General features: G+C 42.0%; 2 protein-coding genes across 4 annotated transcripts; one reads left to right on the plus strand and one right to left on the minus strand.

Annotated features, from left to right (window-relative positions):
- Nucleotides 1–659: 659 nt before the first annotated feature.
- Nucleotides 660–6,477, plus strand: CCNG1 (cyclin G1). Of its 2 annotated transcripts, none has more exons than XM_082063723.1 (7): nt 660–861; nt 1,544–1,807; nt 2,683–2,936; nt 3,521–3,599; nt 3,684–3,782; nt 4,039–4,233; nt 4,930–6,477. In XM_082063723.1, exons 2-6 carry the CDS (start codon nt 1,544–1,546, stop codon nt 4,228–4,230), a joined length of 888 nt encoding a protein of 295 aa, XP_081919849.1. In that variant the 5' UTR covers nt 660–861; the 3' UTR covers nt 4,231–4,233; nt 4,930–6,477. The 2 variants fall into 2 exon arrangements, with proteins under 2 accessions (XP_081919849.1, XP_081919850.1); XM_082063724.1 differs by lacking the exon at nt 4,930–6,477 and adding an exon at nt 4,315–4,920.
- A 2,132-nt stretch (nt 6,478–8,609) lies between these two features.
- Nucleotides 8,610–12,433, minus strand: NUDCD2 (NudC domain containing 2). 2 transcript variants are annotated; one of them, XM_082063727.1, is made up of 4 exons: nt 12,182–12,433; nt 11,489–11,537; nt 10,091–10,239; nt 8,610–9,206 (listed from the first exon to the last, which is right to left on the minus strand). In XM_082063727.1, the coding sequence occupies exons 1-4, from the start codon at nt 12,368–12,370 to the stop codon at nt 9,123–9,125; spliced, it is 471 nt and encodes a 156-aa protein (XP_081919853.1). In that variant the 5' UTR covers nt 12,371–12,433; the 3' UTR covers nt 8,610–9,122. The 2 variants fall into 2 exon arrangements, with proteins under 2 accessions (XP_081919853.1, XP_081919852.1); XM_082063726.1 differs by having other exon boundaries at nt 10,091–10,242; nt 12,182–12,429.
- Nucleotides 12,434–12,514: the final 81 nt, after the last annotated feature.

Genomic DNA, 12,514 nt, shown 5'->3' on the forward strand with positions numbered 1-12,514 from the left:
AAGACCAAGGTCTATGTTTTGTAAACAGCCGCCTGAATCCCAAACAAAGCTGCCAGCTCAGGCTGTTTTAAGAAAGAGGTCGATCAAATCTTTCTGTTAGTCTGGACCTTTCATAAATATACAAAAATATTTTTGAGCAACTGGAAGGTGTTAAAAATAACAAAAAAAGATAACTCTTAGTGATTTACACCTTAAGGATTCCAGCCCTGTAGGAGACAGGTGCAGTGACACATCTAACTCAGTCCCAACGGGAAAATGGTTCCAGCTGCTCTAAGCGGAACGCCCAGCAAGAGCCTGCACCACGCGCTGCAGGTCGCTCAGACACACACCTGGTGCGGGTCCCGAGCTCCGGTGTCCCCGAGTCCCTCAGGCGCGGTTCGGCTCTCACCGTGGGACCGTCACCGCGCGGGACACGCGCCAGCAGCACGGCAACCGCGCGAGCCCCCAACCCTCGTGCCCACTGCCCGCGTGCCAGCGGGAGCGGAGGAGCGACGCCCTCGCGCTTGAGCAGAGCGTGCACATCGCCCTAACGCCGCCAGAGGGCGCCGCTGCGCGCGCGCCCCGCCCGTCTGATAGCGACAGCGCCCCGCCCCTTCCCGCAGCTGCAGCTCGTGATTGGTCTGCCAGAAAGTCTATCACCCCCTCAGCCCCGCCCCCCCGGGCAAGCGCAGCGGAGCGCGGGGAAGGTGCGGGACGGGCGGCGGTTCCTGGATGGCGGTACCGCGGTGGTCGCTGGTGCCCGAGGAGCGGGGCAGCGCTTCGGTGTGAGCCCTCGGCGGTGCTGTGGCTGTGGCTGTCGCTGCGGGGCACATCGACTGGGGCCCTTCTCACGAGAGAGGGGAGCGAGGCAACAGCGACAAAGTAAGGGCGCGGGGCCGGGGTCGGGTCCCGGCAGCGGCGGGTCTGGGCTCTTGCGTGCCGTGCCCGGGCTGTCCGAGGGCGGGCGCGGCCCCTCCGCCCCGCTAACGGGGCTGACAGGTCATTTGTCCGCCGGCGGAGCTTCCGCGGCGATGAAGGGCAGGCCCGGGCATGTCCTGGGGAGGCAGCGCCTGCGCGGGCCCGCCGGGCCGGGGGACGGCGGGAGCTCGCTGGGGTTTGGGGAATGCCGGGAGGTGGAGGTGCCGGGCACGGCTGCGGGAAACTCTGGGGGATTGCCTGGGGTCCGGTGAGCCCCGGTTATGGGGCCTGTGGTGCCAGCTGATCCGTGAGGGGGGCGGCGCAGCTCTAAGTGCGAACACAAGGGGGATGTACCCGGCACGGCCGAACGGTGCCGGGTCACAGGCCTGCTCGGGCCCACACCGCTGTGCGGGGCTTTGCTGCCTGTGACCTGATCGTCACTGCCCGGTGCCACCGCGATGTCCCCCAGCGAATCCCTTCCGAGTGTTCCACGCGTCTTGCTAACTGGCAAAAGTACTTTAACTTACAAATGAGTAATTCACATACCTACAGAGAAAGGAAAGTTTTTCTCTCTGTACTTTAGAGACAACCCTAAGTTTTTCCCGTTTTAGCTGTTTGAGACGCTTACATTTGTTTCTTATTACAGATGATTGAAACACTTGTAACTACGGAGGCCCAGGAACTGCTGTACCAGCTCACAGCCCTGTTGGAACAGGAGTTAAGATGTCAGCCGAAGGCCTCTGGCCTGAGACTCATTGAATCTGCTCATGATAATGGCCTCCGAATGACTGCAAGGCTGCGAGACTTTGAAGTGAAAGATCTCCTCAGCTTAACTCAGTTCTTTGGCTTCCATACAGAGACATTTTCACTAGCTGTGAATTTCTTAGATAGGTTCTTGTCAAAAATGAAGGTAAGGCTTTTTAAAGTATAAGTTCTTAGTCATTAGCCTCTGCTCACTGCAGCCTTGTTCCTATTATATCTTGGTTTTAGATGGCAAAAGGTTAAACTCCTTGCAGAGATTCTGACTGCACAAGAGCTAAAAAGTGGCTTTCCCTGGATATCATGTATATCAAGAGGCTTGATGCTGTTCAGCACTCAGAATCTAGTAAAATATTTAGTTAGCACTCTGTTCTACAGTACATATGTACCATGCTGCTCTGGGTTGTTTTTAATTGTCTAAAAAGATGGGATTATCACTATACTATTTGGTCAAGAACAAAAGCTTGTTTTCTTTGTGTGTTAAAACAAAAATGAGAAAGCTAGATGGACAGGAAAATGATAATTTGAAAGACTTATGAATTCAAAATAAGCAGTAAAAATGGGGACTGTAATGCCTCTGGAACAAAATAAGTCAGTTTATACGTATGTACATACATATATGTGTACATGTATTTAAAAAGAGTAAAAACCCCTTTTTTGCATAAGCCAATATGTACAACATTTTAAGTTCTAAAAGCTTCCAGTTAGGCCATTATAGAACCTCATTAAGAAACCAATTCTACATCAATCAAAATATATTGTTCTGCAGTCCCGCTTTTTAGAAGAATGAGGCAGAACTTGTAGTGTGCAACAGTCTTTTCATTGAGTTAAAGAAAGATACAAATATAAGCACATAAAAGACATTTCTTGATCTTCAAAAAAGAGAACACATACCCTCCCACCCACTTCCGCCATATTTTTTTTTCCTAAAATATACTGCTGCCTACAGAGTTTGTTACTTACACATAGAAATGACTGATCAAAGGCCTTCCTCTTCAAAAGTAATAATAATTTACTTTTCTTTAGGTACAGCCTAAACACTTGGGCTGTGTTGGACTCAGCTGCTTCTACTTGGCTGTGAAGGCATCAGAAGAAGAGAGAAATGTCCCCTTAGCCACCGACTTAATTCGAATAAGCCAGTATAGGTTCACTGTTTCTGATATGATGAGAATGGAGAAAATAGTGTTGGAGAAGCTGTGTTGGAAAGTCAAAGCTACAACAGCCTTCCAGTTTCTACAACTATATCATTCACTCATTCATGAAAATTTAAGCAGTGAAAGGTAAAATACCTAATACATATTTTGCTTATGATTAGGAAGCCTCTGTAGAAAAGTAAGTAGGGAAATTACTCAAGTAATTGTCCTTTTATACTTGAAAGCCCAACAGTCTTTCCTCTTTATTGGTAAATATCATAAATGTGAATATCTCTGGTTTATTATTATTTTAATTTTTAAATGTTATTTGCATAAAGTGTTCTAATGAGTATTGCTCTCTGAGCCGAAAACTAAACTTGCTCAATAATGATGGTATAATAAATCTTTGCTTATGCTGCAGTAAGTATTGCCTTATTGCAAAGATTTCAAAATCTGGCTCAACAAGAGAATCCTTTTGATAGTAAGCATTAAAATTTCTTGTTGGTAAGCTTATATTGATAATGCATCTCTCCCTAATGTAATACAAGATTTACTCTTGGCATTAGGACTGACAGAACTGAACACGTTTGACTGTAACCACAGCACTTGTGGAATAAATGAGGCCTTTGTTTAGATAACGAACATTCTCTCTGCTTCTCTGAGTTCCGAGGGTGGTGCTGCCTTGATCAAGGTTTCATTTTTCTACATTCACTCATCTGTTTTTTTAATAGGAGAAAATACCTTAATTTTGAGAGACTTGAGACGCAGCTTAAGGCATGTCACTGCAGAATCATGTTTTCTAAAGCCAAGGTAAGTGTCTTGAAATCTCAAAGACAATGAGACTACTGAAACTTGACAAAGCAGTGTTGAAAAATAGTTTTTCCCTCTCTCCAGCCTTCTGTCTTGGCACTGTCTATTGTGGCACTGGAAATAGAAGAACAAAAACTACTGGAGTTGGCTGAGGCATTGGAATTTCTGCAGTTGCATTCCAAGGTATGTGCAGATAAAGTTTCAGAGGAATAAGAAAGAAAAATCTATGCAGGAGCCTACACAGTGAGGAACGGGGAGGTCCATTGGCATACTGGTTTTATTGGGTTTTTTTGGTTTGTGATTTGTTGTTTGGGTGATTTTGTTTTCCATTTGGCTTGGGAGCTTTGGCTTTCTATCATTTGTGAAGAAGGTGAAAGAACATGTATGAAGTAAGGATTTAATGGATTACTAACATATGAGTTTCTGTCTTGCTATTTAGATAAGTAACAGAGATTTGACCTTCTGGAAGGAACTGGTGTTAAAGTGCCTTACAGAATATTCCTCAAGCAAGTGTTCCAAACCAAATGTCCAGAAACTAAAATGGATTGTGTCTGGACGTACAGCACGGCAGCTTAAACATAGCTACTACAGAATAACACATCTCCCTACAATTCCAGAGACCAGCTCATAATAGGTAACTCCTAGTAAAAATCAACTTCTGATAAGGTAGAAGTAATTAGCTGTTAACTATCTCAGAGTTTCTTATTCTGTATAGGTAACCTCTTGAAGATGTGTTACATAAACACAGTGGGCCTGTCATAGAGGCTGGTGTATTCTTGTGTTCATACTTGAGCCAGTGCTGTACCTAAAGGAGTGGCAACCTAATATATAAACATTGGAGAAAGAACTGATCCTCTGGTGTCCTGTGGGAGCAGAAATGTGTTCTACAGACATTGGGACCTCATTCAAACTATGATGTGGAGTAAAACTGGTAAAAAGGCAGAGAAAAAACTTGGCTTGCTCCTATCCTAAAAAGAATTGGCTAAGAGGAGGAAACAGTTGCCTACTAGAATGACTTCCTTGTAATTATTCACTTAAACTTCTTAAAAAGAAGCCAGTTTTATACAGTTCTACTTGTATAACTGTCCGTTTAGTGAAGTCTAAACACTGTAATCAAAATACTATTTCACTGGATAGTACCTAATTCATATTACTATTTTTTTACTGTGTAGAAGTTTTGAACTACTTTCTCATCTAGACTTCAGTTCCAAAGGCTGCTTATTGTCTGTAGAAACTGTCTTGCTATATTAAAAACTGATGCTTTGTTTGACTCTTGTAGAAAGCCCTTCAGTTGACTGGTGGTTTGTTGTGTGTTGTTTTTATTTTACAGTGCTACTATAAGGAGAGAACCATTCTGTGACCTTGTCAACAGACATGTGAATATTTGAGAAACAAAGTCTGAAACATGGTCTTAATAATGAAGAACTCAACCCATGGAAAAAAAATATGTAACATTTCAGACTAAATATCCTTCCAGCAAATAAGTTATTTTCATGATGACCACAACAATACTTAGTGTCAGTTTTCAGTCTTATTGGACTGGTTACTGTTCAGTGAAATACCACAATACCAATATAAGGAATTTAAACACTTTGTAGAGCAGCCTGTGCAGTCTAAGCTTGGCTTACTGTAACTGCAGGTGCTGAGTTACGTAATTTTTAAAATCTGGTTTGCATTCCAAAGATTATCTGACACAAGGATAACATCACGTGCAGTAGCACAGTGCTGCAGTGGCTCAATCAAGCTAAAGACATTGATGACAATAGCAAATGCCTGTCAGTCCACCTGACACGCTGTTTGGGCAGCGTCATTTGTCTGCATGTTCCTCTTGGGCAGGGCAGACACACGTTACAAACCAGGCTCTGTGATACTCACTGAACATGTCAAGTAGCTAGAGCAGGAGAAAAGACAAACCTTATTTCATTGCCCTGTAAAAGGTAGTCACTAACACAGCATCAGTAACTCCAGTATTTTGTAAGTGGTGTAGTTTAGTGACATTACAAATTATTTAATAGAGCGTAAAAACTTCATGATATCTAATGAAGGTTGCGGGAAAGTACTGGGTCACCTGCCCCAAATATGATGTCAGTTTTCCAAGGTGTAACTGTACAAGGGGTAAATGCTGCTGCTGAACAGGTGCATTTTTACAGGCACAGTAGGAGCAGGGCTGAAGGCACATCTTGGCCTGTATGTGGGAGCAATCTGTTTGAGAAACATTGAAGATTGCTTCAACTCTGATCTCTTTCAGGGTAAGATTCACAAAATACAACTGTTATTTCTGAAGACCAGATCAGTACTTGAGGCATATCAGGCTTCTGGTGCTAACAAGGAAGTGAATAAGAAGAATGTATTGTTGTATGTAAGATGAATAGAGGTGTTGGGGGAATGTTGCTGATGACCTCTTTAGTCCTGCGTCACTGTGGAGCAGAGGCTGTTAGCGATAGGATGTTCGTAACTGATGGCCATATGAACCGACCTGGTGGAGGAGGAGAGATCAGAATGTTCTGAATACAGTGTGGGTTTAGATGTTAGTGAGCCAACCCTTCCTCCTTTATGGTCATAGTTGAGGGGGAAACCGCTCTTTGCATATCTCAAACTAGATAAATCTTTCACAGAAGACTTCATACCAAAGCTCTATACTGGACAAATCAAGCCTTCTCATGAACTCATGGGTGTGATTGCACCGCATGACATAATCGGCCAGTGCTAGCTGTGCATTCTGCTGGCCTCTGAAAAGCATACAAGTAATTCAGATCAAGGTGTGGTCAGCCTGCTGGGAGAGATGGAGAAGATGTAATGTGCAATTGTCATGTCTCAAGATATGTACCTTTCAATTAAACATTGAAATGTGCTTAACTGAGTAACTTTTGTCCTGTTTGCTATAAAACATGTTAGTAGGAAGCCTATAAAGTGACTCATATCTGAACACTACCTGGAAAACTTCCACGCAGAAGGAAAGAGGTTATGGAGGTGTTTGGGGTTTTTTAAAGAGGTTGAGGCTGCATGGGAAAGGCTAGAGAAGCAACAAGAAAAACTCCAGGTTCTTGATTACCATTATTTAAAATTGGCCCATGATTACTCTGAATCCTTTAAGATGTGGAAGTGTCGAGACTCAAAATACTGACTTAAGTAGCTTAGAATCTTCAGTTGACTTCAACCCTCTTCCATCATTTATCTAATAGTACATATCACTGTTTCTATACACTGCAATACATGGGTGGTGCTTGCTTAAGGGAACCTGTCACTCCTTTCTATCTAATCCCAAAATTTGAGCTTTTGCACAGATATGAGAATCCCAGTTTGACCAGGTATGAATTTACCCCTACATTTCTGTGCCTGACAATGATTGCGAACAGCTGTGGTCCTTTTAATAAACAGAGCAATGCTGTGGCATTACTCTGCACAGATCTTGAACCAGATGCTTGAAAAAATGCCAGTAGGTTGTCCTATACCCATTCACAGCGCAGAGTTGCACTCTGAGTAAATGCACAGGATTATTTCCTATAGAGTGGGTTGCTCTGGATACTGTATTACATACCTAAATTTATGCATCTGTCAAATACCTGTCACTTTTTCTAAGAAGCAAGGGATCGGTTCCCAGTGAGACTGCTGGGAGCTGGAACACAAACCAACATTTATTAGACTGAGAACTGAGTAGATACTGATTAAGGAAAATCATAGCATCAGTATCTTTTTATTTTGATCTAGATTCTTCCAAAATTGGAGGTCTGTAACTTAGAGTAGACATTATGAAGTAGCTAACCAAGTAGTTAAAACATTTCTGAGCCATGATGCCTGAATACATATTTCACTGTTGTCCTCTTCCCTTGACATCAGCTTTGGACTTAACTGTAGGATGACTCTCATGCTATGTCATAAATCAGAAAACGTGGGAATAAAGTTTAGCTTTGAAAGTGCATACAGTACATGCAAGTTCATGCACTGGATTGTCAGATGCCATTCTAAACTTCTGCAATAAGCAAAAGATGTACAAAAGTGTCATGTGCAATCCAACTGCTGTAACAAAAAATACTGTTTCACTGGATAGTACCTAAGCATTTTGATGCAATTACTTTTGCAGCAATCTCGTTCATTTCTTAACTATACCACCCACCCACCTTCTTTACTAGGATCACAGTAAAGATACAAAACTTCATAGCCATAAGTCAGCAGTTGACACCATGCTATTTTCCTTTGTATAGTAAGGCAAGTTCTCTGCAACCCAAGCATAGCGTCTGGACTTAATTAACATTCTGTAAAGATGACATGGGTAGGAGAAGCACATTTGATTATTTCAGAGGTACTAAGGCTTGCTTGCTCCTACAACAGGCAAGCATTTGCTACAATTACAATGAGAGCATTCTTCCTCAACTATTGCTTTATTTTTGCCATATGCCAACTGAAATAATGAAACGGTTTAGAAATAAGCAGTATGACAGACAGCTGCTGGCAATTTATCTCCAGTGAAACCTCTGCTTAGGACTGAAGTATAGGCAGTCGTTTCAGAGCTCAGAATACAATAGGATTTGGCAATCACGTTTTCCTCCTCCATTAGTCTGTTTGACACAGCATTCATTCTGCGTGATGCTGTGGTTGGAGTGCTGCTCAGCTGCATCTTTAACAATGAGTAGGAAATTCCTGATCTATAATTGGCTCATGCAAAATACATCACGCAATAGCCGAGTTTATAATGTGGCTATTAAAACTATCTACAAAAATCTAGAGCTTCTTGGATACACTATGAACAACTTGTGCTGTATGTTGGTAATGAATAGAGGCAAGATACCGTCTCCTACTTGGCTGCTTCATATTACTTTCAGAAGTCAATTATATTTTCTTACTGTGAAAAATCTTAAATATTTATACTGAAAGGTATTGCATTAACAGATAAAATTATTTATATCCAGACTTTCACCTGACCTTTCAGTTTTCTAGTATCACTTACCTGGTAGCAAGTATTAATCATTAGTGCTATATTTGACAGCACAGTGGATTGTAAAACCTTAACTGCAGCAAGATGCAGTAGTTTATTTATTTAAACCACTGTTTCAGAATGACATTTATGAATTCTCAGAGGGCTGCTACAGAAGGAAAGTGTAACTAGCCATCCTAATAGCCTTCCTGTTGCAATTTAAGAGAAAATATCTTGCTTATAAGATCTATTTTTCAACAGTCAATAAGATAGTCTTGCATAAAGACAAGTGATGTGTTTATAACTGACTAGTTTACTATGGTGTTTCTAAAAACAAACAAAACCAAACCAACATTCTGCTTAGAGATTTTACTTCTTGATGTAGACTTTTCTCTATAGTTTGCCCCTTAGTATTAGAAAGTTATTTCAGCTTATAAATCAGCTGGTAACACCTTGTCTTCATTCTACTGGAAGAGACCTCCTTTCTCTTCACTGAAGTAATTACTTGACAACAATCCACTGAAGAGATCGCTGTAGTTCTCACCAGTTACGTGATGTCAATTTTTAAGTGTAATGTGTAATTCCTCTCGAGGAACGCAGATAAAAACAGTTTACTTTTCAAGACTAGAAAAGTCTGGTCCTCCTTTGCTGTAATTTCCAGAAATTTCTGCCCCACTGAAGTCAAATCCAGGATTCTGATGGAAATAAGAAAAAAGTTTAATAGATAGATTATTCTAATAAAAACGTTAAAAACACCACAACCAACAAACACAAAACTCTTTCTGTTAATATTCTACCATCCTACCAAGGACATATAATGATCAACTTGTCATCCATTTGTGATGGCATTGAAATTCTTGAAAAATGCATCAACAATAAACCTTGAATTGTCATAGTTTGGCTGCCTTCTACATGAAGTGACGCTGTTCTCAATTTAGCTAGCAGTCAGATCTCCCAGTAAAGAACTACTAAGAAAAGCCTCAAGAATAAATTCTGGCTTCTGGTATCCTCTGAAGTTGCTAGTTGAAAGTTTAAGTACTTGCCATGCTGGATAACAGGTTCCATAGGAATGATGTTCTCTGTTGCAGTATGCTGGGTGCTGATTGAGCTGATAAGAAGTTGTAATTCTACAACTCTGCAGACTTGCATAGGAATAGTTACACACTAAAGGTCTAACAAAGCAATTTACACAAAAGGGCAAGGAAAATATTTTCCAGCTAACTATTCTACATCACCTGATGTTCTCAACATATTCAATAGTACTTGGTGTTAGAAGTTTGTTCTAAACATGGCTATGTCATAATTCTCCATAATGATAGAAACTGTGTGTAGTCTAACCTACAAGTTGTTAGTATTATGTAACAAACCCTAAAACAGCAATATCCACCCCAAACTCAACTTTCCATAAAACCTTCAGACAAACTACAGACAGAATAATTGAACGCTCATGAGCATTCCATATATGCTGAGCTACACTATATGTTTCCGTGGCACTGGACAGCAGAACAATTGTGGTCAGCATGCATGGCCATAACCTCTGTGTGCAAACACCAAATATAATGATGGTCCTTTAACTTGCCTCTCTTTGGAATCGCTCCAGTGTAAGTTTCCTTTGCATCTGGTCCTGTACCCAAGGATCAGCAGCATATTCATTTTCTAACAGAGATGTCCAACAATTTCCAGCATCTCGATTCGTCTTCATTAGAACAATTCGTATCAGCTTCCTGTCTTCTGTTGAATAACAACAGACACGTGAAACAACCATTCAACTCAACCCTATGTGCAAGCTTTTTTTGTTGTTTAGGTGAATTCACCATTAACAAGCACAGGATTTTTTTAGCGATGTAATTTAAATTCTGAATGCCAATGCCAACAGGGTTATTGACAAATAAATAAACCAAAAGACTGAAGCAAAGGTAGCCTATAAAGCCATCTCTCCCTTTCCGGCCTGTAAAATGCTGAAGCTGTTTTAAGGGATTAAAACACAGGCCATAAGTACTTCTGCTGCAAACATAAACTAACGTTTTACAGAGGTTCACAACAAAAAATATTTAACCTATTAATAGATACACCTCTGCTAAGGCAATAATGAAGGATTGGAGTTCAGGCTTTACAGAGAGTTATCACCAATAAAGCCAGAATTAAGTTTTAGTGACATATGGTGGTATAATCAACTTATTTAAACACAGAGAGCATGCCTAAAGACAATATGTTGGAAGTACATTTCGAAGTTAACATGCAGGATATTTAGTTTTAGTTCATTGAATAAATACAGCATTATTAAGTGTATTTTGAAGATTATTTGCATACTGGAAAAGAGTAGGCTTCACAATGTTTGTTTACACTTCTGGTTTTCATGCTTAAGTTACTAAATTATTAATCAATATTTAGAATAAATATTGAATAGGAAACAAAATCCATTATAGGAAAACATTAACTGAGAGGCACAGTCCACAAATACGATGATTGCCAAAACCCAAAATATTCTGAACACTTTACAATATTTATGATGTAACGATCAGAGAAGCTTTTTTTGTTCATTATTTGTAGGTAATGTGACTTTTAGATTGCTTTTTTATTCTCTTGGACTGTAGGTTTTGTCACCCATCCCAAAAATATAATGCATACGAGGAGAAAAAATGAAAAAAGTAACAATTATGGAGAGGCACAGACCACATAACTGTACTGCAATTATCGAGCTTTATTAAGGGTTTGCAAAAAACTTCTCACTCTATGGAACTGTCTGTAATCCACTGCCTGCTGCCTTCCAAATACCACATTTTTCCATTAACTTTACTCTCTAGGGCTTTTGTACTACCTCAGTTCCTCAGCCTGGCAATAATGACTGTCTTTTTTACAAAGCTATGAACAGGGAAGGAACTAATCTTTCCCATTAAAAAATGGAGTAAGCTCTTCTGCAGCATATGTTGACAAGTTCTGCTGCCCTCATAATGTCATTTCAGGTGTAGGCTATTACCTAATGTCCACGTTCCTTCATCAGTTATTGTAGAGTCAAAAAGTTTACCCTGCAAAAGACATGCACAGTATTACAAAACAGGAAAACCTGGTCAGCGTCCAGTTCATGTTGAATTCTTAAGTTTCACTCCGAACTTACCTTCTTGTTTTTTACTGAAAATGAATAGGGTGATCTGGCCCTATAAGTACAGACTTGTACATAGATCATCAAAGAATTATCTTTTGTTACACTTTTTTTAACGAAGCATTTAATACAGTCAAAATGCTCATCACTGTTTCAGTATGTCAGTTCATCGGAAGGGGTTTTGTTTCTGCCGGTAATGCCATTTTTAACAGGCTTGCCATGAACACGTCAGTGCTTCTGCCAGGGGAAGGGCCAGCTACGGTGCAAAGGGCTGCTGAGCACCTGCGGGAGAGCCAACCTGCCCTTGATCCGGGTTCTTTGGGTTTCAGCAGCGGGTGAAGCCGTGCACTGACACACTGCCCAGATCACTACAGAAGAATGAAAAGCCACGTGAATTTGTCATCTTTACTTTTCCTGGCGTCGTTGAAAGACCGTGCAGTTCGACAGAATTGTTTCTAATAAATTTCACGTTGACTTTATGGAAATCTAGATATTTAAACAAGGGGGGGATGCTCAAGGCCGCAGACGGTACCTCAGTCCCCCGGGCCGCCCCTCCCGCCCTCCCCGTACCTGCAGCAGCTCCTGGCCCCGCACGGACAGCGCGATGTGGCGGCTCTGCAGGCTGCAGCGCACGTCTTTGGCCCGGGTGCCCGGCGGCACCTGCACCTCGATGAACACCTCCTCCAGCGTCTGGTACCAGCGGCCCCAGGGCGTCCCGCAGGGAACCACCCCGCTGCGCTCCTCGAACGGAGCCGACATGGGCGACGGCGGCCCCGGAGGTGGCGCTCCGCTCTGCGCAAGCGCACAACTCCCGACACGGCCCGCCCACCCCGGCACACCGTGGAACGGCACTACGCGTGCTCCGTGCGTAGGCCGCTGATTGGCTCAGCGAGCACGGAGCGG

The sequence above is a fragment of the Streptopelia decaocto genome, assembly GCF_964273445.1.
Source record: "Streptopelia decaocto genome assembly, chromosome: 12".
Taxonomy (NCBI): Eukaryota; Metazoa; Chordata; class Aves; order Columbiformes; family Columbidae; genus Streptopelia; species Streptopelia decaocto.

Bases quoted from the DNA above. Each gene is read 5' to 3' on its own strand.
- CCNG1 (XM_082063723.1), top strand. From the start codon at position 1,544: ATGATTGAAACACTTGTAACTACGGAGGCCCAGGAACTGCTGTACCAG. The intron at 1,808-2,682 runs GTAAGGCTTTTT...ACTTTTCTTTAG, and splicing joins GGTTCTTGTCAAAAATGAAG to GTACAGCCTAAACACTTGGG. The intron at 3,600-3,683 runs GTAAGTGTCTTG...CCCTCTCTCCAG, and splicing joins TCATGTTTTCTAAAGCCAAG to CCTTCTGTCTTGGCACTGTC.
- NUDCD2 (XM_082063726.1), bottom strand. From the start codon at position 12,370: ATGTCGGCTCCGTTCGAGGAGCGCAGCGGGGTGGTTCCCTGCGGGACG. The intron at 11,538-12,181 runs GTACGGGGAGGG...TGTCTTTTGCAG, and splicing joins GGGGCCAGGAGCTGCTGCAG to GGTAAACTTTTTGACTCTAC. The intron at 10,243-11,488 runs GTAATAGCCTAC...GTTATTCAACAG, and splicing joins TGAAGGAACGTGGACATTAG to AAGACAGGAAGCTGATACGA.